Source organism: Chiloscyllium punctatum, chromosome 9 (genome assembly GCF_047496795.1).
Source record: "Chiloscyllium punctatum isolate Juve2018m chromosome 9, sChiPun1.3, whole genome shotgun sequence".
In the NCBI taxonomy this organism is placed as follows: Eukaryota; Metazoa; Chordata; class Chondrichthyes; order Orectolobiformes; family Hemiscylliidae; genus Chiloscyllium; species Chiloscyllium punctatum.
This window is the reverse complement of record NC_092747.1, coordinates 36,519,201-36,546,136: the sequence shown is the minus strand read 5'-3', so window position 1 is coordinate 36,546,136 and position 26,936 is coordinate 36,519,201. Positions and strand designations below refer to the sequence as shown.

General features: G+C 41.1%; 1 protein-coding gene across 7 annotated transcripts in view; it reads left to right on the top strand.

Moving 5' to 3' along the window:
• Positions 1-26,936, top strand: part of brca2 (BRCA2 DNA repair associated) — a 117,337-nt gene that overhangs the window by 45,206 nt on the left and 45,195 nt on the right. For all 7 annotated transcript variants that reach the window (XR_011961497.1, XM_072577242.1, XM_072577243.1 and 4 more), the window contains 6 exons: positions 3,935-4,383; positions 8,077-8,267; positions 14,262-14,449; positions 16,322-16,492; positions 19,882-20,281; positions 23,680-23,835. Coding sequence is in view for 6 of the 7 variants with exons in the window: in XM_072577242.1 (XP_072433343.1) it covers positions 3,935-4,383; positions 8,077-8,267; positions 14,262-14,449; positions 16,322-16,492; positions 19,882-20,281; positions 23,680-23,835 (1,555 nt within the window). In the remaining variant the exon portion in view is untranslated. The remainder of the gene's footprint in view (positions 1-3,934; positions 4,384-8,076; positions 8,268-14,261; positions 14,450-16,321; positions 16,493-19,881; positions 20,282-23,679; positions 23,836-26,936) is intronic.

The window sequence follows — 26,936 nt, the reverse complement described above, 5'->3', positions numbered from 1 at the left end:
TGTTTCCCTGGGCCCCAACACCTCATCTTCACCATGGACATCCAGTCCCTTTACATCTCCATCTGCCATGACCAGGGCCTCCAAGCTCTCTGTTTCTTCCTCCCTGAATGTCCCCACTAGTACCCTTCCATTAACACACTCGTTTGTTTGGCTGAACTGGTCCTCACCCTTAATAATTTCACCTTTGAATACTCCCTCTTCTCCAGATGAAATGATAGCAATGGTACCTCCATGAGCCCTATCTATGCCTGTGACTTTGTCAGTTACATGGAATAGTCCACATTCCATCGTTACACCAGCACCATTCCCCACCTTTTCCTCTGCTACATTGATGACTGTATTAGCACCACCTTGTGCTCCCACAAGGAGGTTGAACAGTTCATCAACTTCACCAACAGATTCCACCCTGACCTTAAATTCACCTGGACCATCTCAGACACCTCCCACCCTTTTCTGGACCTCTCCATCTCCATCAATGATGACCGACTCAACACTGACATTTTCTACAAACCCACTGACTCCCACAGCTACCTGGACTACACCACCTCCACCCTGCCTCTTGTAAACATGCTATCCCTTATTCCTAATTCCTCCACCTCTGCCGCATCTGCTCCCAGGAGTACTAGTTCCACTACAGAACACACCGGATGGCTGCCTTCTTTAAAGACTGCAATTTCCTGTCCTACATCATTGATGATGCCCTCCAGTGCATCTCATCCACATCTCACACCTCCGCCCTCCAACCCTACCCCTCTAACCGCAACAAGGACAGAACCCCCCAGTCCTCACTTTCCACCCCACCAACCTCCGTATACATCGTATCATTCTCCACCATTTCCCCCACCTACAAACGGACCCCACCACCAGAGATATATTTCCCTTCCCACTCCCCATCCGGTCCACAAGCACACCACTAATCCATCCTTCCCTCCCAGCACCTTCTCTCGCCACCGCAGGAATTGCAAAGCCTGTGCCCACACCTCTCCCCTCACCTCTGTCCAAGGCCTCAAGGGAGCCTTCCACATCCATCAGTTTCACCTGCACTTCCACATGTGACATTTACTTTATCCGTTGCTCCCGATGCAGTCTCCTCTACGTTGGGGAGACAGGGCACCTATTCGCGGTGTGCTTCAGAGAACATCTTCGGGACACCTGCACCAACCAACCCCACTGCCCCATGGCAGAACACTTGGAACTCCCCCAGCCCACTCCGCCAAGGACGTACAAGTCCTGGGCCTCCTCTATCATCACTCCCTAACCGCCCAACAGCTGGAGGAAAGATGCCTCATCTACTGCCTCGGGACTCTCCAATCTCATGGCATCAGTGTAGATTTCACCGGTTTCCTCATTTCCCCTCTCCCCATTTTATCCCTGATCCAACCTTCCAACTCTGCACTGCCTTCGTAACTGGTCCTACCTTACCATCTTTCTTCCCAATGTCTGCTCCATCCTCCCCTCTGACCTCTCACCATTACCCCCACCTCCATCTCCCTATTGCATTCTCAGCAACCTTGGCCCCCACCCCCAAGTCAGCCCACAGCCTCATTCCTGATGAAGGGCGTTTGCCCAAAACGTCGACTCTCCTGCTCCTCTGCTGCTTGACCTGCTGTGTTTTCCCAGCACCACACTCTCAACGCTTAGAACACTCGCCTAGCCCAGCTTCTCTACTTTCGTTACTTCATTCATAATTTGATTTTTAAAACTTCATCCTAGTCTTTTAGTTAGTAGTCTGTAAATATTTCCCATAGTTACCTTCAATATGAAAGTAATCTGTAATGTCCAAATTAGTGGTTTTTACCAACCAATGAACTTACTGTTTACCCTGAAATGTCATTCTTGTTTAGGGGCATTGATCATGGTTTTAATTCATCCTGTTTAAGAAAACTCAAACTATGAGCCAAAACAAATCAAGCAAAAAACACCTCTTTCCCTCTGCACAGAATTTCTGTGCTGCTTCAAAATTCCTGAACTATTTTTTTCACTTGGGCTGTATTTCACTCTGGATGCGATCTCTCCTTCCTGACCACATGAAGTTTGCTAATCACTATTCACTGGGAGATGTGCAGAAGTGTTGATAGGCGATTGACTTTCTTATTTTGACAAACGAGTTGAAATCCAGTCATCAAGGCCAAAGGTGCGAGGTAACCTTGCTTTGGTGGGTACCAGACTATGAGCAGCATTTGGCTGGTGATAACCAATTAAATGGTTCGTGCCATTCTCCCGATAAGGAGAGCAGTCCACCTTGAAGGGTTGCTAGCCCAATCTGAGGGTCAGCAATTCAGTAGAGGCCAATAATTTTACTTACTCAAGGACTATGTTTTCAATCTCACTAACTCAGTAATTTTAGTGACACCATCACACATTAACAGTACTTTTTTAGATTTATATTAGCATGAGGTATTTGGAATCTCAGAAGTCAAATGCTTCATCAATATCTTCAATAATGATCATATCTCCATTAAAATTCAAGCAACAGCACATTAGGAAAGTATTAGTTTCCTAGATAAGACAGTATTACACTGTGCATAAGAACAGGCATAAGACTAAGTTGCAAGTATGGGAGAAAGCTAGCTAATGATTATAGAACAGCTCTCCTGACCGTTTCCTTCAATTTTATTTACAGAAGAGACTTTTCCTCATTGGTCTCCTTCTAATGAATTTTGCCAAATGATTTAGAGATTTCCGTGGGTGTAGACTGAGCATCCCTAAAGAAAACTGGTTGGGGTGACTGGGCCTAAGCAGGCAAGACTTGGCAATAAATGGTAGTTAGTCCATGCTGTAAACAGTATTGCCACGAAGGTGGCCATCCCTGCTGGTGACCCCTGCATGGCCCTTGGAATGGCTATAAATGAGAATCTCTGCACTTCTATGAAATTTATAGGGAACTGGCCATCTCCCCACCTGGTAGCATGCTCATCTCATGTGAGCAAAGTGCTCGCAGAAACAATGAGTCCCTTAATTGACCACTTAAATAGTTTAACTGTCCTTCCAGTAATGTCCTCACCTTTCTACATTGGCAAAATGGCATGGCAGGCAATTCTCAGGCATCCTTTCCAAAGGCCATTGGCAATCCACTGTGCCCAGCCCAATCTTTGATTTGCCTTCTCTCTGTAGTTGTAAAGTGCCAGCTTTTGTACTTGCACACAACAGCATGGTTGAGGTCAAGCATCATTATTGTCAACCTGTATTCTGTTTTTTTGGACTCTTTGTCTTCAGTTTTTCAAGTTGGCTTTTATGTAATGGCTGCTGAAGGCAAACATTTATCCTGTTAATGGATTTGGAATCTTTAACAGACTTTTTAAAATCTGGTGGATTTAGAATTCATTATCCACATTTGGAAATGTCTGGACTGTGAAAATAATTCTGAATTTGATGTTTATGAATGCCCTTTTGAGAATTTGTCACTACCTCCATTCCCCATCATTGTTCCTGCAAAGGACAGTGCCACAGAGTTTGAAGTTATCTAATCATGAAATTTATAAATTTCAATAGTTTGTGCAGGTGCTCGTGTGTCAGTGGCTATATTGACATGCTAACTTTATCACTCCAAAATTTGGAAAGGTCAATGTAGTTTTCTTTATTGCTACTACTTGCTTGTTACCCCTTTTTTTGCTACCCCTTCTTGCTACTACTTAGTTGATTTTATAATGAGCATATTTGACCAAAGGATTCAGAAAGTAATCTCGAGTTCATTCTTAAGTAACAGAAGCAAAATGTACAGTCGATATTCATATGTAACATCCTCGTTAAACTTGCAATTTAAACTTGGAGTCTTGTTTAGGTGTTCAAAGGTACAATCCTAGTGAATATCGCCAAAAAAGCCAGATCTGGAAAAAATGTTTAATGGAGAGAGTTATCCTAGCAAAAATTGGATTTCCTTTCAAAGGAAACCTTGCATATTTGTTCTAACATTTTAAAATATATATTGTAACAGTGTTTCAAACAGAATTCATCAGCAGTCGATTTCTCCCAATGTCACGTTTCCTATCCAAGAAAACTCAATTCAGCATAATTTGTGTCTTCAACATGAAGTAAGTTCACTGAAAGGACAACGGGCAGTATTCAAACCTCCGTTCCAAAGGTGTTTAAGTGATTGCGTTGAGCAGAACAGCAGTGGACAGACTACATCAAAGCCAGCAAAGATTTTTGTCCCACCATTCAAAACTCTTTCAAATTTAAGTCAAATGGAAAGCCAAGATAATGTGAAATTCATCAATTCTTCAATTCCAGCTGAAATTGGGATTTCAGCAAAGGCTATGAATCTCAATACACTGGTGCAAGATGACAGCATATTAAAACATAATTCAGAACTACCTAGAAATATTCAAGACGAACTCCAGTCGGTGTCTGATACTTCAGAAGAACTTCAACCTGCTGCTGAAGGTATTATTTGTCTGTCTTGTGTTAATTATTTAATTTAGAGTAATATATTTCTGTTACTTGTTTATAATGATGTTGAAAAGCGAAAGATGAATGGAATTGATGACAGCTCAGTTCTTCTGAAGAAGGGTAAGTAGGAAATGTTGATTACACAATATAAACTTGGAATTTGAAACTCTGAAAATTGTAGGAAGAGGAGTTTTGAGGTCCTACAATACACTGTAATTATTCCCCATTAAACATAAAGAATCCTAAACAGAAATAATTAATGTGGCAGAGTTTGATCAACTTTATATAGCAAGGTGAATTTTATTGCTTTCCTCCTTTCACTTGTCTAGTTTCAGTCCAGAGTTGGGATTGTTGTATATTGACTAAAAATAAAATTGTGTTTTTAGACATTTTACAGTGACTTTAATCCAGCTAATATTAGAATACATAATTGTTTGGTAGTATAGAACAATTTAGTATAAATGTTACTGCGATGAAATACACTACTGTCTCCCAATATCTATTGTAAGCTTATCAACTCCTAACATTACCTTGATAGTACATTCTCACCCGCTTCCTGTAAAGACTCAATCCTGCTCTCCAATTTTCTCCATCTCCGTCACTCTGTTCTGTTGACCTTTTTCAGTGGGCTTCAAATGTACACTTTCTCAACTGAGGATTCCTTGTCACTCTGGTTGACAGGGCTGTCAGCTATGTCCAACCCATTTCTCGCACTTATTAACTATACTTCCTATGTTCACATCCAAATTAATTATGTAAATTACAAAAAGCAGTGGACCCAGCACCAATTCTTTTGGCTCACCACTGGTCTGGTCAGTATGGACGAGTTGGACCGAAGGGTCTATTTCCATGCTGTACCCCTCTCTGACTCTGTGGTCACAGGCCTTCCAGTTTAAAAAGCAACCCTTCACCACCCTCTGTCTTCTACCTTTGAGCCAGTTCTGTATCCAAATGGTTAGTTCTCCCTGTATTCCATGTGATCTAAGTCCATATAGATAATGTCCATCGCTCTGCCCTCATTAACCCTCTTTGTTGTTACTTTGAAAAACTCAATCAAGTTAGTGAAACATTATTTCCCACGCATACAGCCATGTTGACTATCCTTAATCAGTCCTTGCCTATCCAAATGTATGTAAATCCAGTTCCTCAGGATTCTCTCCAGCAACTTGCCCTCTACCGATGTCAGGCCCACTGGTCTATAGTTCCCTGGCTTTTCCTTACCACTTTTCTTAAATAGTGGTGCATTTTAGCCAACCTCCAGTCTTGCTTCACTTCACCCGTGACTATTGCTCATCCAAATATCCTATAAAGGGGCCTAGCATTCTCTTAGCTTCCCTCAGAGTTCTCGGGTACACCTGAGCAGGTCCTGGAGATTTATCCACCGTTTGAGTTTTAAGTCATGCAGCGCCACTACTTCTTTAATATGGGCATTTTTCAATTTTGGCACCATCTATTTCCCCACATTCTGTATCTTCCATATCTTTCTCCACAGTAAACGCTGATGCAAAATACTTGTTTAGTACTCCCCCATCTCCTGCAGTTTCATATATAGCTGCCTTGCTGATCTTTGAGGGGTCTTATCCTCTCCCTAGTTACCCTTTTGTCCTTAATGTCTTTGTAAAATCGCTTTTGGATTCTCCCTTAACCCTATTTGCCAAAGCTATCTCATGTCCCTTTTTTGTCTTCCTGGTTCCTACTGCCTTTATATTCTTCTAAGGATTTGCTCGATCTGTGCTGTCTATACCTGACATAAGTTTCCTTAGAGTCAGAGAATCATGGAGATTTACAGCACGGAAACAGACCCTTCGGTCCAACTTGTCCATGCCAACCAGATATCCCAACCCAATCTAGTCCCACCTGCCAGCACCCGGCCCATATCCCTCCAAACCCCTCCTATTCATATACCTATTCAGGTGCCTTTTAAATGTTGCAATTGTATCAGTCTCCACCACTTCTCCTGGCAGCTCATTCCATACACCTACCACCCTCTGTATGAAAAATCTACCCCTTATATCTTTTATATCTTTCCCCTCTCACCCTCTAGTTCTGGACTCCCCCATCCCAGGGAAGAGGCTTTGTCTATTTATCCTATCCATGCTCCTCATGATTTTATAAACTGCAATAAGGTCACCCCTCAGCCTCGGATGCTCCAGGGAAAACAGCCCCAGCCTATTCAGCCTCCCTGGCAACATCCCTGTAAATCTTTTCTGAACCCTTTCAAGTTTCAGAGCATCTTTCCGATAGGAAGGAGACCAGAATTGCACGCAGTATTCCAACAGTGGCCCAACCAATGTCCTGTATAGCTGCAACATGGTATCCCAACTCTTGTACTTAGTGCTTTGACCAGTAAAGGAAAACATACCAAATGCCGCCTTCTCTACCCTATCTACCTGTGACTCCGCTTTCAAGGAGCTATGAACCTCCACTCCAAGGTCTCTTTGTTCAGCAACACTCCCTCGGACCTTACCATTAAGTGTATAAGTCCTTTTTAACCAAAAGCTCAATTTCTCTAAGTCATCCAGCATTCCCTGTACCTACCAGCCTTCACTTTCACCCTAACAGGAACATACTATTTCTGGACTTTCGCTATTTCATTTTTGAAGGCTTCCCATTTTCCAGCCATCCCTTCATTGGTGAACATCCACCCCCCCAATCAACTTTTGAAAGTTCTTGCCTAATGCCATCAAAATTGGCTTTCCTCCAATTTAAACTTACTATCTATCCTTTTCCAACACTATTTTAAAACTGATAGAATTATGGTCACAGGCCCCAAAGTGCTCCCCCACTGACATCTTAGTCACTTGCCCTACCCTATTTCCCAAGATTAGGTCAAGGCTTGCACCTTCTCTAGTAGGTGCATTCATATGCTGAATCAAAACGTTTTCTTGTACACACTTAACAAATCCCTCTCCGTCTAAACGCTTAACACTATGGCAGTCCCCTCATTCTGTGTTTGAAATGTTAAAATCCCTTACCATTACCACCCTATTATTCTTAAAGATAACTGAGATATCTTTACAAATTTGTTTCTCAAGTTTCTGCTGACTTTTGGGGGGGTCTGTAGTACAATCCTAATAAGATGATCATCCCTTTCTTATTTCTAGGTTCCACTCAAATAACTTCCCTGGACGTATTCCCAGGAATGTCCCCCCAAATACAGCTGTAATGTCCCTTATCAAAAACGCCAATCTCCCTCTTCTCTTGACACCTTTTCTAGCCTTCCTATAGTGTTTGTATCTTGGAATATTAAGCTGTCAGTCCTGAGCCACATCTCTCTAATTGCTATGATATCCCAGTTCCATCTTCCTAATGATGCCCTGAGTTCATCTACCTTCCCTGTTCATCTATCTTACATTGAAATTAACATAGTTTAATTTATCAGTCGTACCTCCGTGTCTGCTTTGTTTCTGCCTGCCCTGACTGTTTTGACTTGCTCCTTTTCCCAACTCTACCTATGCCAGACTGATCTCTTTGCTCACTATCTCCCTGGGTCCCATCCCAGCTTATTTCACAAAGTGTGCGAGTCACAAATTATTGAAACTTCTTAACTGTAAAAGAAGGAGATGGTGCTAGACCTGTCAGCTGTCTTGTAGTAAGGTTATAAATGCTGCATAGGTAGAGTGATCACAGTGAGTGTTTTTCGGATTCTCCTGCAAATAAGTATTTTAATTATTTTTTTGTTTACAGGTATCTCTAGGATAGTTCAGAACCTGAGATGTGCAAGAGGTTTTCAGGAGAAGAGGTTAATCCAGAAGCAAAAGCAAGTTATTCGTCCACAGCCAGGGAGTTTGTACAGGATTAAAAACTCTGGTGGACCAAGACTGTCTTTGCACTCAGCAGTTAAAGGGAAACTTCCAACCTCTTTCACAGAAGAGCAGGTACAAACTGATTTAAATTCAGATGCAAATTCATTTTGTATAGATAATAATTTACATAGTACTCCTAAATGTCAAATTATTTTTGTATTCGTCACACAAAAAGATATTATACTGATTCATGGAACACTCATTCTAACTAAAACATGTTTTCTGATATTGCAGTTCGTTGGACCGTGCAACACTCAACTGTGCTTGAATCAGCTGACTCTGCTTGTTTGATATGTTTGCACGGTTAATAAAGTCGTTTCTTTCATACCTCTACATTGGTACTATCTCAGTAGAAACCAGCAATGTTTTTCTTAAGAATCTAACAACCCTGGGTATTTACTACAAATAATCAAGCTCAAAGCTTTTAGCATTTAGCATCAAAATAATTTTCATTTCAATGAAAATTGATTTTGAATACTCAAAAGTACAAGTACACTCTGCCTTAAATGGGCAGTTACATGAAATATATTAAAATAAATTGAGTTACTACTTTTGAAACTGAACTTCTTATCTCATTTCCTTCTAAATTCCTTTGACTTGCACTTCAAACTCAAGGCACATATCTATGAAAATCTGGAAAATGAACCACTTGGTTAAAGTACTACTTAGAAGATTTGCATAAAGTTAGTTGGGGCTTCCACCTGTTTATGGTAAGGCTTTCCCTTCACGTCTCCAAAACTCCTATGGTGATAAACTCATAGTGCAGGACAGATTAAGCGAGCTACAGTTCAGAAATCTGATGGTTCTCTCGTACTCTCTCTCTCGCTCTGTCTCTCACTCTCGCTTCCCTTTCTCATGTTTGCTATCCCACAAACCAACTCAGAGAGGAGTTCTTCTTTAAAAAATGTCTAAACTCTAAGCCAGTGCACCACAGTTCAAAGGTACTCGACTGGAAAGAGATGCAGTAAAATTGTTCCAAAGACCTGAAACCCTGCTTGAGACCACAGTTGTTCTGGCAGTGTACCTATACCTGTAAATAGTTTTTTTGACTCTTTGCTGTTCCATCATTTATATCCCAGACAACTTGACCAAAATATAATTTATTACAAATCGGGTGCTTTACCAGAAATAAGCTCATACAAAAATTTCTTTCATAAAAGAATCATATGTGCAAACGTGCACTCTGTATCCCAACATTCCACTTTTTGCATTGCTTGTCAATTGACTTCATATTGAAAGTGGTGACATCTTGCACAAATGTTTTGCTTGTTTCTTTTCCCTTCAGTGTATTCCTTTGCTTATTCTGTATCACATTATTCAAAATTTGTATTATTAAAAGATAAGTTCAGTTCTTCATGCTTGCACTGGTGTATAGCACTGAAAGGAATGTTGCTTGGAGATGGGGTGTAATATTGTATGTACTACAAGGATCAGTGCTTGGGTTCCAGTTGTTCAGTCTGTATCAATGATTTAGATTTGGATGCCTTTTGCTATATTTACAAGTTTGAAAATAGCAGAGCAAAGTGAGAATGTGTTGTGAGGATGATGTAGGGAGAGTTCAAGAATATTTGGAATGTAAGCTGTCTGGTCAACATTTGACAGAATATAATGTGAAAAATGTATAAGGTTTTCCCCTTTGCTGGGATGAACGGGGTGCAGAGTATTTCTTAAACCTGAGGTTAGCTTTCAGGAGGTGGACTTAACTTAGATAAATATGAGCTGCATTTTGGAAAGGCACATCAGGGCAGGACTTATACATTTGTGTGAATGAGAAATGATTCCATTGAAACTTTGAAAATTCTTATTTTTTGGCAGGGTAGATGCGAATAAAGGATGGTTCCTCGAGGTCTGAAGAAGCCATACCATCTGGTGATTCTCATAGCTGGACACATAGCTGCAGCTTGTAGACTGTTTGTGGAGGTTTAGTTGAGGAAACTTTAAGGGAAGGTTGAAATTAAATTTAGTTAGAACATGTTGAACATCTGCTTTTCCAATTATTTATTCACTTGTTAGTACAGAATTTGAAGATAGCTGAAAAAAGAGACAATCTTGAAGCTTTTCAGTTTGCACTCTTCAGAACAAATGCAAGAACATAAATATTAAATTAGAATGTTTGATTTACAATGACAAATAAAGTGCTAATAGGTGTAAACCAGTTATCTCCCAGAGACTAAAGTAATGGATAAAAGCAAATTAATGCGGATGCTGGAATCTGAAACCAAAAGAGAAAATGCTGGAAAATCTCAGCAGGTCTGGCAGCATCTGTAAGGAGAGAAAAGAGCTGACGTTTCGAGTCTAACTGACCCCTTGTCAAAGACAGTGTCAGTTAGACTGGAAACGTCAGCTCTTTTCTCTCCTTACAGATGCTGCCAGACCTGCTGAGATTTTCCAACATTTTCTCTTTTGATCTCCCAGAGACTGCTGTGTCTGTCTACATTATAAGAAAAAGGATGCTGGTTGGTTGACACGTCAATTCTGGTCAAGGTGTTGCCATGGACAATGTACCAAGGATCAGTTATAGAGCTATAGAGATGTACAGCATGGAAACAGGCCTTTTAGTCCAACCCCGTCCATGCCGACCAGTTATCCCAACCCAATCTTGTCCCACCTGCCAGCACCCAACCCATATCCCTCCAAACCCTTCCTATTCATATACCCATTCATATACCCATCCAAATGCCTCTAAAATGTTGCAATTGTACCAGCCTCCACCACATCCTCTGGCAGCTCATTCCATACACATATCACCCTCAGCGTGAAAAACTTGCTCCTTAGGTCTCTCTTATATCTTTCCCCTCTCACCCTACACCTATGCCCTCTAGTTTTGGACTCCCCGATCCCAGGGAAAAGACTTTGTCTATTTATCCTACCCATGCCCTTCATAATTTTGTAAACCTCTATAAGGTCACCCCTCAGCCTCTGAGGCTCCAGGGAAAACAGCCCTAGCCTATTCAGCCTCTCCCTGTAGCTCAGATCCTCCAACCCTGGCAACATCCTTGTAAATCTTTTCTGAACCCTTTCAAGTTTCACAACATCCTTCCGATAGGAAGGAGACCAGAATTGCACGCAATATTCCAACAGTGGCCTAACTAATGTCCTGTACAGCCGCAACATGGCCTTCCGACTCCTGTACTCCATACTCTAGCCAATAAAGGAAAGCATACCAAACGCTACCTTCACTATCCTATCTACCTGCGACTCCACTTTCAAGGAGCTATGAACCTGTACTCCAAGATCTCTTTGTTCAACAACACTCCCTAGGACCTTACCAGTAAGTGCATAAATCCTGCTAAGATTTGCTTTCCCAAAATGCAGCACCTCGCATTTATCTAAATTAAACTCCATCTGCCACTTCTCAGCCCATTGGTCCATCTGGTCCAGATCCTGTTGTAATCTGAGGTAACCCTCTTCGCTGTCCACTACACCTCCAATTTTGGTGTCATCTGCAAACTTACTAACTGTGCCTCTTATGCTCACATCCAAATCATTTATGTAAATGACAAAAAGTAGAGGGCCCTGCACTGATCCTTGTGGCACTCCACTGGTCACAGGCCTCCAGTCTGAAAAACACTCCTCCGCCACCACCCTCTGTCTTCTTACCTTTCAGCCAATTCTGTATCCAAATGGCTAGTTCTCCCTGTATTCCATGAGCTCTAACCTTGCTAATCAGTCTCCCATGGGGAACCTTGTCGAGCGCCTTACTGAAGTCCATATAGATCACATCTACTGCTCTGCCCTCATCAATCCTCTTTGTTACTTCAAAAAACTCAATCAAGTTTGTGGGACATGATGTCCCGCGCACAAAGCCACGTTGACTATCCCGAATCAGTCCTTGCCTTTCCAAATACATGTACATCCTGTCCCTCACGATTCCTTCCAACAATTTGTCCACCACCAAGGTCAGGCTGACTGGTCTATAGTTCCCTGGCTTGTCTTTACCGTCCTTCTTAAACAGTGGCACCACGTTAGCTAACCTCCAGTCTTCCGACACCTCACCTGTGACTTTTGATGATACAGATTTCTCAGCAAGAAGTCCAGCAATCACTTCTCTAGCTTCCCACAGAGTTCTCAGGTACATCTGATTAGGTTCTGAGGATTTATCCACCTTTAACCGTTTCATGACATTGAGCACTTCCTCCTCTGTAATCTGGACATTTTGCAAGATGTCACCATCTATTTCCCTACAGTCTATATCTTCCATGTCCTTTTCCACAGTAAATACTGATGCAAGATCTCCTCTATTTTCTATGGCTCCACACAAAGGCCGCCTTGCTGATCTTTGAGGGGCCCTATTCTCTCCCTAGTTACCCTTTTGTCCTTAATATATTTGTAAAAACCCTTTGGATTCTCCTTAATTCTATTTGCCAAAGCTATCTCATGTCCCCGTTTCCCCCAAGCTTTTCTTCTTATTCAAAAATAGCATTTGGATTGATTGGTTGCGTTGTGGTCATTGGGAAATGTACCTGAGCAGAGTTGTGCCCCAGGCTTTTATGTGTTTGGCCAAGGTTTGAGCATGTACTGCCTATTTCTAGGTGACAGGGCCCTGTGTTTGAATATACGGAGCTTCTTGCAAGTGTAAGTGAGCCATTTGCAAGCCTAACAAATTGGTTTAAATTATTTCAATTTTAAGTTGGTTGCTAGCATAATTCTTACATTCTTCAGCAATTCCAAAATCACATCTGTTGTTTGACACTGTTAGGGGTTTTACAGACATGACCTGCTGAGTATAGCTAATCTTCCTGTTGCAAACAAGCCCAAGGGATGAGCTATCTGATACAAATCCACTTATTGGCGGTAGTAATCACTTGCCAATGAGTATGATTGTCCATCTAGGAAATTCCATGTCTCTGGTCTTTGTGAGGCTGATGAGCCGATCCTAGAGTTGGATCTCCAACTGCACATTTGGCATTTCCCTGTACATCTCCCTGCACTCTGTTAGTCATTATGATATATGGTCCACATATCTGGCATCACATCGATGCTGAAATTCATATAACTGATTACACATTTGTAGTAGGCAGAATGTACTTTTAGCTTAACAACTACATCTGTTGGTGAAGAATACCACTCGTGTTATTACTATACAGTAACAGTGAGAAATGGTTAGCTTCACAAGTTGCTCAAACCTGTAGTGTAACTTTAAATAGACTGGGCACTTTTTGGTTGTAGCCTTCGGCCTATTCGTGAGTTTGAGCAATACAGAAAGCAATGATTTGAAAGAGACTGCCATTATCCTACAGTTTTGTTGTACCATTTTTTCGCATCAAATTTCACAAAACGAATACCTCCACCCTATTTACGTGGCTTCCAATAAAGCTGAACCTTTACCTGAAACAGAGGACTCCTTAGTTTGTTAAATTGCCAGTTATGTGAATTCCCATGGCAATGTTTTGACGAGCGGTTGATTTGCTTTGACAGGGTTGGGATGGGGTGGATGGGATGGACAGGAGGAGCAGGCGGAGCAGGGGCAGATGGCAGATGTGTTGGGCGGGGTTAGGGGTCAGACTTTCTCTGACTAACTGTCCAAAATGCCTGGTCATTGGTTCAATGCTGTCAAAACAGTAAAATTCAAATTCAATTGACTTTTACTATCTTGGGGCATAATTTAAACTGGTTGAACTCAAACAGCTGCTGTGAAAACAACTCAGTGTCTATGTTACAGTCAAAAATGTTACATCTTTCAGTGTTCCAGCACACAGATGTTTGCCAGCTTTCAGTCTCTCTCTCATATGTACAGTACACACCCTCAACTTGATAACACAAAAATTTAAACCTTCTCAGAAGAAAATCAAAGTTGTGTTGTACTCTTTGGACTAGATTGCCATATGGCCCATGCTTGTAACTTGGTACACCTGGTTAGATTTGATCTTGAGGTTATAATGTAAGTGGTAGAACAGTAGACTAGCGGGAGAGCCTTGTAGAATTAATACCAAAGCCAGTGTTGTACTCTGATCAGAGGGACCTAAACCAATGGATAATATTTGAAGTGAAAATAGGACCAAGAAACAATTCAAAAATGACAGTATATCAAATGGATTAGTAATTGAACTATCGTGTTTTCTCCAGCTATACACTTACGGAGTCAGCAGAGGTACTTTGAAGGTACGAGCAGAAAATGCCGAATCATTTCAGATCAACAGTCGAGAATTTTTCAGCAAGGAACTGGTTAAAGCTGGAAATGGAATGCAGCTTGCTGATGGTGGTAGGCTTATACCTGACGATAATGGAATGGCAGGAAAAAGTGAATTTTACAGGTTAGAGATATATAGCTATATTTTTCTTCAACATCAGATGAAAATTTTATTACAAATGTGCACTGACCATGTCTGCTGAAATTTAAATCCATCTTCTGGTGACCCATTCTGCAAGTTTGCACTGATTTTAATATGCGGTGGGAACTTGCAACACAGTATTTTAAAAGAGAAAATCTGATAGTCAAATTGTCTTAATGTGACAAATATAATGACAAAGGGACGTAAGATGCTTGTCCACCTTTAGTCGACAGATTGACAGTTAAAGTAGTGAAAAGGAATAAAAGAATTTCAAGAATGACTTGACAATTCCATAAGGATTGGTCCATGTGATCCTTTGAGCCTGCTCTGGCCAGTGTAGTTAGATCATGGTGGATCTGATTTTAATGTCAACTTTAGGTTCCTGCATATCCGTGACAATCAGTTTGCAAGTTGAAAATGTACTTGTGATTTGCCTTTGCCTTTGATTTCATTCAACTTTTCAGTCCACTGCATCATGACACTGAGACAGACAGCTAAACTAAATTAGCCTCTTCTACCTCTGTATTAAAAGCACACTAAAATTAAACTATCAAAGAATCAGCACATTGATTCAAAAGTCTGGTTAAGAACCAATCTCATGATTATGTAAATAATCATCTTCCAAACACCAATTTTGTATCTTGAACAAAAGACTTGCATATTTATTAAATGCATAATAACTTTAGCAGATTTCTTAAGTACCTTTCACAATGTATTGTTGCACAGGCATAGATAGGTAATTCTTCATTGGTTTTCTGGAACTGCCAATCACAGTCACCTTCTTTTTCTGCCCAGACAAAAGGCAGCAATAGTTGGCACTCTGTTTTCTATTATTTGCGCTTCCAAAAAGCAGTGAAACAGATTAGTCAAGGAGCTTTCAAATCTTCGTGCTGTCTTGTCATCAACCAAACTAGTCTACTCTCAAACCTTCACAAACCTTGTATGCATTCTGCCTGCTTCATCTCAACAAGTTATGTCAGCCATTTGCTGGTTCATTTCTCAGGACAGTGCCTTGACCAATCAAGGTGAACCTGTCTGATCTGAAATTTAGGCAAGGCTTAGAAGTTAACTGGCAATTTTCACTAACTGATGCATTGTCCAAGGCAATGCCTCCACCAATCAAGATTCCACTCACCAAACAATTAGTGCTATTCTTTTGTGCAATAAATGTGCTGTTTTTCCTTTTACTTTGGTATCACTCACAGTGGAGAAAGTGAGGACTGCAGATTCTGGAGATCTGAGTCGATAGGTCAGGCAGCATCCGAGGGGCAGACGAATTGATGTTTTGGGCATAAGCTCTTTATCGGAAATGATTCCTGATGCAGGGCTGATGCCAGAAATGTCCATGATGCTGCTTGACTTGCTGTGCTTTTCCAGCGCTACACTCTCAATCACTCACAACTTGTCCTAATGACTGAAAGCTTGCACAGAATGTGTATTTCTTAGTAATACTTGTGTGTGTTCTGAGTCATGCTGTTGAGTCAGCATTGTAACTGTAGCAACTATAATAATACTGCACTACCTGTTATAACTAATAGTAATAATAAAAGATACAAATAATCTGGACGTTTCTTCCGAATGCATTTATTAATATTTAAACCTTTAAAAGATGCCTATATCATTAGTGACTTCTAAAATCAATTCTGTGCTTCCCTTGTTTATATGGTAAACAAATGTGAGAAATTAAAAGCTAAAATATTTTGGATGGGTTTTGTGAATCATGGGCTCTTCCAGGGATGTTGTTTGTCAAAGCTACACTATCTCAACTGAGAACTGCCTCTGGGAAACTTAATCATGTGGTCTAACAATGTGCTGTAATTTGATCAATTCCTTTCTCTCCCACCACTCTCGCAGAGCTCTTTTAGATTCTCCTGGTGTAGATCCCAGATTAATTAATGAAGCTTGGGCCTACAATCATTATAAATGGTTAGTGTGGAAATTTGCAGCAATGGAGATAGCATTCCCCAAAGAGTTTGGTGGCAGGTGCCTGACACCAGAAGCAATTCTTCTGCAACTTAAATACAGGTATACTCTATTTCACATCAGTGTATGTCTTGTTCATAGCTATGTAGTTTATAAAAAGAAATTACTGAATGCCATTCCATATCCTATCAGAGAACTTTGTGTGGCTGTATTTTCCTGCCCAAAAAAAGGAAATAATTTGATTAAGTTAAAAGAAACTCAAACTGTTCAAATGCAGAAGTAGACTATTTGTCCCATTATACTTGCACCTATTCTGTTATCTAGTTCTAATCTCCTAACTTCACACCATATCCCTGAAAATCAGTTCTATCCCAAGTTAAAAATCACACAACACCAGATTATAGTCCAACAGGTTTATTTGGAAGCGCTCGCTTTCGGAGTGCTGCTCCTTCAGGTGGTTGTGGAGTTTAAGATTTAAGACAGAATTTATAGCAAAAATTTACAATGTGATGTAATTGAAATTATATATTGAAAAGGATCTGGATTGTTTAAGTCTCTCATCTTTTAGAATGACCGTGTTGGTTTCAGTTTTTTCATATGTAAATTCCAGAACATTATTTTAAAAGTTACATTCTGAAGTGAACTTCAACAATAGGTGCCATGTTGGCCCAGATAAGGCATTGAATGTGTGAGGGTGCCCTGTGTGAGGCTGTCTGTGTGCACCCCAATGTACTGACATTTCATGCATCTGTTCGAATAAGAGTTCTTCTCTATGCAGGATCTCCAACCAACATTATACACCAGGTATATTGACGACGTTTCTTTCCTCTGGACCCATGGCGAGGAGTCACTGAAACAACTGCACAGTGACATCAATGAGTTTCATCCCGCCCATCAAACTCACCATAGGCTACTCTCTAGTATCTGTCTCATTCTTGGACACATGCATCTCCATTAACGATAGGCACCTCAGCGCCTTGCTCTACCACAAACCCACTGATAACCTCACGATGCTACACTTCTCCAGCTTCAACCCAAAACACATTAAACAGCTATTCCCAATGCGTACACCGGATCTGTTCAGATATGGAGAAATATGACGGGCACTTGGATGCCCTCATTAGAATGGTGTACAAAGCTCAACTCATCGACTGCCAGTTCCATTGTGCCACAGCAAAAAACCATAATGATCATCTCAAGAGACAGACACAAGCTACAGCTGACAGGGTACCCTTCATTGTCCAGTTCTTCCCAGGACCTGAAAAACCACGTCCTGTTCTTCGCAGCCTGCAACATATTATCAATGAGGGTGAGCACCTCGCCAAGACCTTCCCCACATCTCCACTTCTCACCTTTAAATAGCCACCAAACCTCAAACAGATCATTGTTTGCAGCAAACTGCCCAACTTTCAGAACAACACCATACAACCTTGTCACAGTAGATGCTGCATGCTGCATGACATGTCAGAGTGTTGACACAGATACCACTATACACATGAGGTCACCACCCACCATGTACGTGGCAGGAACTCGGCCAACGTTGTCTATCTCGTATGTTGAAGGCAAGGATGCTCCGAGGCATGAGGCATTGGTGAGGCCGAGCAGAGGCTACAGCAATTAATCAATGGACACTGCACAACATTCAACAGACAGAAGTGTTCCCTCCCAGTCGGAGAACGCTTCAGCGGTCTGGGACATTTGACCTCAGACCTTTGGGTGACCATCCTCCAAGGCGGGCATCGGGACAGGCAACAATGCAAAGTGGCTGAGCAGAGGCTGATAGCAAAGTTTGGTACTTATGGGGATGGCCTCAACCGGGACATGGGGTTCATATCACACTACAGGTGACCCCACTGCACTGCATGCACTCTCAAGCACACAGTTACAGAACGCACATAGACACATGCCAACAGACCCATACACTCACACAGACCTTCTATCATGTACAAACTCTCTCTCATATGCTAACACATACATTCCTACGCACTCTCTCACAGATTTATATCCCTTTACACTCTCTCTCACTCGCATGCACATACACACACTCTCTCACAGACACTTATCCTGCCCCCGCACATGCACACACATATAAGTTTGTGGGTGAATTTGTACTTGCAGAACTACATTTTATTTTGCTAAAAAAGGGCATGAATCCATGTAAGACTCTGTAAATCCCTTTTGTAGATTAGAATCCATCTGAACATTGGGGCACAAACATCCTCACACAGGGCACCTCACACCTTCAGTGCATTATCTGGGCCAACATGGCATCTATTGTTAAAGTTCGCTTGTGAATGTAACTTTAAAAACACTCTGGGGTTTACATATGAAAGAACTGAAACCAACATGCCCATTCTAAAAGATGAGAGACTTCACAAACGATCCAGGTGTTCTTCAATATATAATTTCAGTTATATAACACTGTAAACTTCTACCATAAATTCTGTGTTCTATGATCTTAGATTTCACAACCACCTGATGAAGGGGCAGCGCTCCAAAAATTAGTGCTTCCAAATAAACCTGTTGGACTATAACCTGAGTTTGTGCGATTTTAAACTTTGTACACCCCATTCCGACACCAGCACCCCCAAATCAGTTCTATCCAAATAATTGTCCAATGCTCTCTTAATGCCTCAATTGACTCCACTATAGGGGGTACATTTCATACCTTGCTTGCTGTGTGAAAACACTTTTTTTCCTCTCCCTTGCTTCATTTGCACAACACTTTAAAAGCCCTAAGAACTTTGAAATGCATGCCACCTATTGTGTCCATAAAATGTTCCAAAATGCATCATATTTGCTGAATTACTCTTGAAGGAGGAGTCATTGTTAAGGAGACATAAGAAAAATTGTACAATTTAACTATTCACGTAAAACAGTTTTGAAATGAAGTAATTGACTATTCCAGAGTACAAATTCAAGTGTTCTAATCTTCTATTAGCATACCCATAGATAATAAGATTCACAGATTTTATTCTTTTGGAAACCTTTATTTACATCGATCATAACATTTATTAATCTCTACCCTCATGTTATCTTAATGACCAAAAATACATTTGAATACAAATTTCACTTTGACTTCAACTTTTAACTGACAGCAGGACTCCGATGTAATGGGATAAGTTTACAGAAGTGAAGTATAAACTTGACTAATGCAAATGCCATTTCAGTTGCGAAGGCCATGATGCTTTATCCCACATCCTGATTTTCTTTGATATCCTCCTCCTCCACCCAGTTTAAATGGGATTGTCTCTACACAATTCCACTCCTGCAGATACAAATGAATAGTCCCACCTATACATCACTTATACTTCTGGTAATCCTTTGCAAGGACTTATTTCCTCTAATTTCTTTTGGTTATTCTAGTATATGGAGAGAAAATACAAGGATATATTTTGAATAAGTGTTTTTGTTTTGAAGCAATGAATTTTGTGTTGCTATTCAAAAGTATTAAGCTGTGCAAATGTAACTTTCTAATTTTGACATTGTAGGTATGATGTAGAGATTGATCAGTGTTATCGATCTGCCTTGAAAAAAATTATGGAAAGGGATGATGTGGCAGCAAAAACACTTGTGGTTTGTATTTCTAAGATAATATCAATGGGAACAAAATCATCTCAAAATAACCCAGATCTTGATGATGCAACTAAACAGTCAAAAACTGTAATTGACAAGTGCATCATAGAAGCAAAGAAGGTTGTGCACTTCGGAGTTGTTGAAGTCACTGATGGCTGGTACGGAATTAAGGCCCTTCTGGATCTTCCACTCACATCACTTCTGCAGAAAAGAAGACTTGTAGTTGGTCAAAAAATCATTGTCCATGGGGCAGAGCTTATTGGGTCACCGGATGCTTGTACACCGCTGGAAGCTCCAGAATCTCTAATGATAAAAGTAAGGGAAAAGCATACATTTTTGTGGTAATTATATTTTAATATATGTTTTGTTTTATGACATTCTGATAAGTAATTTTTGTCTGTGAGAGATAGATAAGTATCACTTTTTTCTGTTTATCCAACTAATCCAATAACTCCTACTGAAAGATTAGGAGCATTTTCAGACAAGAAGGGGTTGGTTTGGGTGCATGAGTGGAGTTGAATACTCAAAAAAAGATGTCAAGTTAGAATTCTCACGTCATCCTGACCTCTTCAGGTTTCACCTGGAATGAGTTTTGAGGAAAGAGCTTAGACCAATTGGGTGAGTTACTTAAATGTTTAAGTAGCTCATAAAATTCTTTGAATAAGGATTCTGGCTTGAACAATCAGCAGACTATTTCTAAACTGCCATTCGGGTCACCTGAGACAATTGTACACTGGGAAATACTACTACAATGAAAGTGACGGGTTGGGAAGGATGGTCAGGGAAACTAAGGAACGACAGCCAGAGCCAAGGTGTGAAGCTGTTACTGAAAGCACTGCTTTTCAGACTGTACGTGACAGGTGATTATCACCTTCGTCAAAATCACTTCACCCATCTTGGTCTTCACTCACCTTCAGTTTCATTTTACTGCAGACTTGGTATAGCACAACATCTGCAATTGAAGCTCTAGCTTCCACCTTTGACAAGGAGCAGAAGTAATACCAGCTATCTTGTTCTCAGGCACATACAATGTGTGTATGGCTGAACTTTAGATTAAGCTTTAAAGAAGCAATCCCCCCCCCCCCCCAATGTAGGATCTGTAGGCTTAAGAACATGTCTAAGTTGTGAACATCAGTGCATCAGCAAACTTGGGTTTCACAGCGCGTCATTTCTAATTGCACCCTAGAACAAGACTACCTTCTTAGTGAATAAAGTAGGCACGTATTCTCTGTAGCTATTAAGGCTCTTTTACTGAAGCACCATGAGAGTTGCCATTGGGGAAAACATGGAAAGCATGTGAAAACAGCGTAAAGAGTGCACTGTGACACCAATGATCCGCCCTTTCCACGACCACCTTCTCCTCTAAGTGTGGCAGAGGTTGCAGAAGCTGCATTGGATTGCATGACCACCTATGGACTCACCCTGAGAGTGCAAGAAAGTCCATCCCCCTTTGAGGGACTGCGAAATAATGATGATGTCGTCTCTTATGGAAGAGCTCTCCCCTTCCCCAATCCTTAAGATGCCTTTTGTCTCTTGTCTCCTTTTTCTAAAGTTGTATGCTCTGTTTCACAAGACAACAAAGCAGAGAGCCAGGAAAACGATTGCTCTGAATTGTTTTCTAGTTAAATACATAATTGTTGACTTTTAGATATGCACTAGTGGAACTAACTGTCCAGTATAGGTCCCACAAATGTGTGTTCAGTGTTTATAGTGCCTTTCCAAGGAAAGTTTCTGGAGTATTTTTAAAATGCAGCTAGTTCACTAATATCCTTCAAGGAAAGGAATCTGCTTTCACTACTCTGGTCACGTTATGGTATGGACTCCCAACACACTTATTTTGTTAGTCATCCAAATCCCAGTAAGAAAGCTCATCGTATGAATATTGCTGGGAATTTCATTAAATTGATCAGCAATGTTAGTGGTACATTCTTTTGTTTGTTTCTTTTTGCTTTCCAGTTACTAGCAAGAGCTGAAAATGTGTTGCTGGAAAAGCGCAGCAGGTCAGGCAGCATCCAAGGAGCAGGAGAATCGACGTTTCTGGCATAAGCCCTTCTTCAGGAATGAGGAAAGTGTGTCCAGCAGGCTAAGATAAAAGGTAGGGAGGAGGGACTTGGGGGAGGGCGTTGGAAATGCGGTAGGTGGAAGGAGGTCAACGTGAGGGTGATAGGCCGGAGTGGGGTGGGGGCGGAGAGGTCAGGAAGAAGATTGCAGGTTAGGAAGGCGGTGCTGAGTTTGAGGGATTTGACTGAGACAAGGTGGGGGGAGGGGAAATGAGGAAACTGGAGAAATCTGAGTTCATCCCTTGTGGTTGGAGGGTTCCTAGGCGGTTCCCCTCCCCCCACCTTGTCTCAGTCAAATCCCTCAAACTCAGCACTGCCTTCCTAACCTGCAATCATCTTCCTGACCTCTCCGCCCCCACCCCACTCCGGCCTATCACCCTCACGTTGACCTCCTTCTACCTATCGCATTTCCAACGCCCCTCCCCCAAGTCCCTCCTCCCTACCTTTTATCTTAGCCTGCTGGACACACTTTCCTCATTCCTGAAGAAGGGCTCATGCCCGAAACGTCGATTCTCCTCCTTGGATGCCGCCTGACCTGCTGCGCTTTTCCAGCAACACATTTTCAGCTCTGATCTCCAGCATCTGCAGTCCTCACTTTCTCCTGTTACTAGCAAGACCAACATTTGTTGTCCATCTCTAATTGCCCTTGAACTGAATGGCTTGCTTGGCTGTTTCCAAGGGCAGTTAAGAGTCAGTCTCATGTTGGCTGGACCAGGTAAGGATAGCAGATTTCCTTCCTAATGAAGACATTAGTAAGCAAGAAGGATTAAAAAAAAATACAGCTTTGGTTTTATGACCATCATTATTGATAGTTATCACCAGCTGCAATGTTAGGATTTGAGCCATTGTCAGTAGACTCTTAACCTTGGCCTCTGGATTTCTATTCCAGTAACGTTACTGCTACACCACCATCTTCCCTTCACATAACGTCTGCTGAAAGATGCTGTACAGCATTTAACAGGCCACTTGGCCTAACCAATGCACATCAATTTTTATCTTGCACATTTCCTAAAAAAGGTACACCGTCACAATTCATAGATCTTCTATCTGCTACTGCTGTGACTCCAGGATGTCCTGTTTCCTTTCTCTGTAGTTGTAGAGCATACTACAAATCTCCAACGTTTGAATATGATATTCCGCATTCATTGCTTTAGAATATTTCCAGACGATAATGAATTGTCCTTGCATGCAAATGCCAACTAAATTACAATGGAGCAAACTCTGGCTAAATACCAATGGTATGATATGATAGAACATGTGATTAAGTTGACTACCTGTGAGCAAGGTAATTTTATTCATCATTACACTTTATGAAATAAATTTTGACAAATAAATCAGTTTGCCTCTATGATCTTTTAAAACAATGTCAATAAGTAAAACTGAACTATTGTGCGTAATACCAGAATCGGTCTGTTTAGTCAGCTATCTGAATGACTGGTTTGTGACGCACAGTGGTGCTGAGAGCAAAGGTTCCATATCTGCTGAGGTTACCCAAGAAGGTTCTCTGCCCTTTGCCTGAGGCATGGTCACCCTCCGGTTAAACCGCCACCTGTCGTGTTTCTCTAATGAGAAAGCAGCTCTCTGGTCCTCTGGGACTATGGTGACTTTGCTTAATTAAACTTTCAATATAATAATCCATGTTTTCTGATTTAGATTTCAGCCAATGGTACCAGATCAGCTCGATGGTATGCTAAGCTAGGATTTCACCGTGATCCTCGACCTTTCCCATTACCAATATCTTCTCTGTTTAATGAAGGTGGAATGGTTGGTTGTGTTGATGTAATTGTTGTTCGAGTTTACCCTATGCAGGTATGGAAGATTACACAAGATTAGTTAAATTTTTTTGTAAATGAAGACTTATCAAATAATATTATTAGATATCACTGTGTACATTTTGATAAATTGCTTAGGAGAGGAGTGCTTTTTTTTGGCAACGTGTGTTAGTATTAATTGTATTGTACTTGAAGCAGATATTAACAGAGAATTCACTTAGAGTCATAGAGATGTACAGCACAGAAACAGACCCTTTGGTCCAACTCGTCCATGCTGACCAGATATCCTAACATAATCTAGTCCCATTTGCTATCACTCTAACCCTTTCTGTTCATGTACCCATCCCGATGCCTTTTAAATGCTGCAGTTGTGCCAGCCTCCACCACTTCCTCTGGCAGCTCATTCCATACACATACCACCCTCAGCGTGAAAAAGTTGCCCCTTAAGTCTCTTTTATATCTTTCCCCTCTCACCCTAAACCTATGCCCTCTAGTTCTGGACTCCCCCACCCAGGGAAAAGACCTTGTCTATTTATCCTATCCATGCCCCTCATAATTTTATAAACCTCTATAAGGTCACCCCTCAGCCTCCGATGCTGCAGGGAAAACAGCCCTCGCCTGTTCAACCTTTCCCTATAGCTCAAATCCTGCAACCCTGGCGACGTCCTTCTAAATCTTTTCCGAATCCTTTCAAGTTTCACAACATCCTTCTGATAGGAAGGAGACCAGAATTGTACGCAATATTCCTAAAGTGGCCTAACGAATGTCCTGTACAGCCACAACATGACCTCCCAATTCCTGTACTTAATACTCTGACCAGTAAAGGAAAGCATACCAAATGCCGCTTTCACTATCCTATCTACCTGTGACTCAACTCTCCAGGAACTATCAACGTGCACTCCAAGGTTTTTTTGTTCAGTAATACTCCCTAGTAACTTAGCATTAAGTGTGTAAGTCCTGCTCTGATTTGCTTTTCCAAAATGCAGCACCTTGCATTTATCCAAATTAAGCTCCATCTGCCAGTCCTCAGCCCATTAGCCCATCATATCAAGATCCCGTTGTAGTCAGAAGTAACCTTTGCTGTCCGTACACCTCCAGTTTTGGTGTCATCTGCAAACTTACAACAATACCTCTTATGCTCACATCCAAATCATTTATATAAATGACGAAAAGTAGTGTTGTGTTGCAGTTATTGGTTAGGAAGTGAACGTTTAGAATGTGTCTCTAAGTAAGAGTTCTTTCCATGCCTCTCGCTATCTGGAATGGAGCATTTGGGAGCAGTGCATGTTATGGGCACGTTTGGTGCCTATTTCTGGAGATTAGGGGCAAAGTGTGGTGGGTAGTGCAACATGCCGTTCAGTCTGTATTTCATAATGTGTGGTATATGGATTGCTGTATTGATAGGGTTGAAGGAATCAGCTTATGTTGGGTAGGGATAAATCTAATTGATTCCAATCTGTTTGGCCTTTCTAGGTTTGAAGTGAATGTCACATTATTCATTCCAATGAATTATTTATCCCTGATGATACAATTTCAGTTTTATTTTGTGTGGAGAAAACTGCACTTCACTTAGAGCAGTAGTGTATATTCTTCCGATTGTCTAATTGTTTTGAGCTCAGTCTTTAAATTGTGCAACCTCATTCAGAATGACCACTGGCAGAATGGGATAAAATAGTGTCAAAATAGCAATTTTAGATGTATTATTAAAAACACTGCTTTAGTATGAGTATCACACATTGTTGGTATAAATAACAAATTGTTGTGGTGGCATTTCCATTCATTAGTTGCCCTTATTCTAGGTGGTGAAAGGTACAGATTTGGAATATGTTGATGAAGCAACCTCAAATTGGTGCATTGTATCTTGTAAATGGCACAGTGCTGCATTGATGTGCATTTTGAGGGAATGAATGTTTAAGATGGTGGCCTGGGTATCGGTCAAGCAGGCTGTTATTGTCTGAAATAATGTCAATCTCATTTACTATCTCTAGGACAACATTCATCCTGGCAAATGGGAGCTATTCCATCAAACTCCTGACCTCTGGTGGACAGACTTGAGGAATTGGGAGTGGAGTTGTTCATTGCACAATTCTCAACCTTTGATCTCTTGTGTTCACTGTATTTAGAGGAATGGTCCACTTGAGTTTCTGATATGGTGTTCTCCATGGCATTGATAGTTAATAGAATCTCCAATGATTCCTCCCAACGTGAAGAGGAAATGCAGAGAAATCTCTTGCTTGAAATGGGCATTGCCTGCAAGTTGTGATGTATGGATGTTACTTGGCAAGGATTTGCTGCATGCAGGCATAGAATGCTTCAGTATCTGAAGAAGTGTGCATGATTCTAAATGCTGCGTGCGCATCAGTGGTCATCCCTACTTCTGATCTTATGAAGATGAGATCATTGAAGCAACTGAAAATAATTAGGCCTCGGGCCCTACATGAAGCTACAACTTCAGCAGTTATCCTGTGCTGAGATGCTTGGCCTCCAACAGTCACAAATATTGTCTTTTATAACTCAACTGATAAAAAATTTTCTCCTTACTTCCCATTGATTTTAGTCTTGCTGGAACCGTATTGAGCCCCACATAGTCGTGGGCTACCTTGATGTCCAAAGCAATCATTTGCCCCCCTCATCTCTTTCATGTAGCTTTGTTGTCTACACTTGCAACAAGGCTATAATGAGGTAAGGCACCAAGAGGTTCTGATGGAACCCAACTGGGTATCAGAGGACTGGTTATTGCTGTGTGAGGGCCTTTAAAAAAAATGGTGAATACGTGTTGTGTTGGCTTTTGTTATCCAAAATCTCCTTGAATCTGGAATGTTCTGTCAGGTTGGGAAATTGCAATGCAATTCGTGTATTCAAAAGTGGAAAGGACACAAATTAGGAAACTACAGGCCAGTTATTTTAAAATCTGTCATAGGAAAATAGTATGAAGCTATTATTAAAGAGTTTATAGCAAGTTATTTAAGTTCAAGGTAATCAAACAGTGTCAACTTGATTTTGTGGAAGAGAAGCCATGTTTAATCAACTTACTGAAGTTCTTTGAAGAAGTAACATGCTGTGGATTGAAGGTATTTGATAGAAGATATAATGAGGTATAGCCTTGTGGATGTGCTGTCCTCACATGTCCAGAAGGCA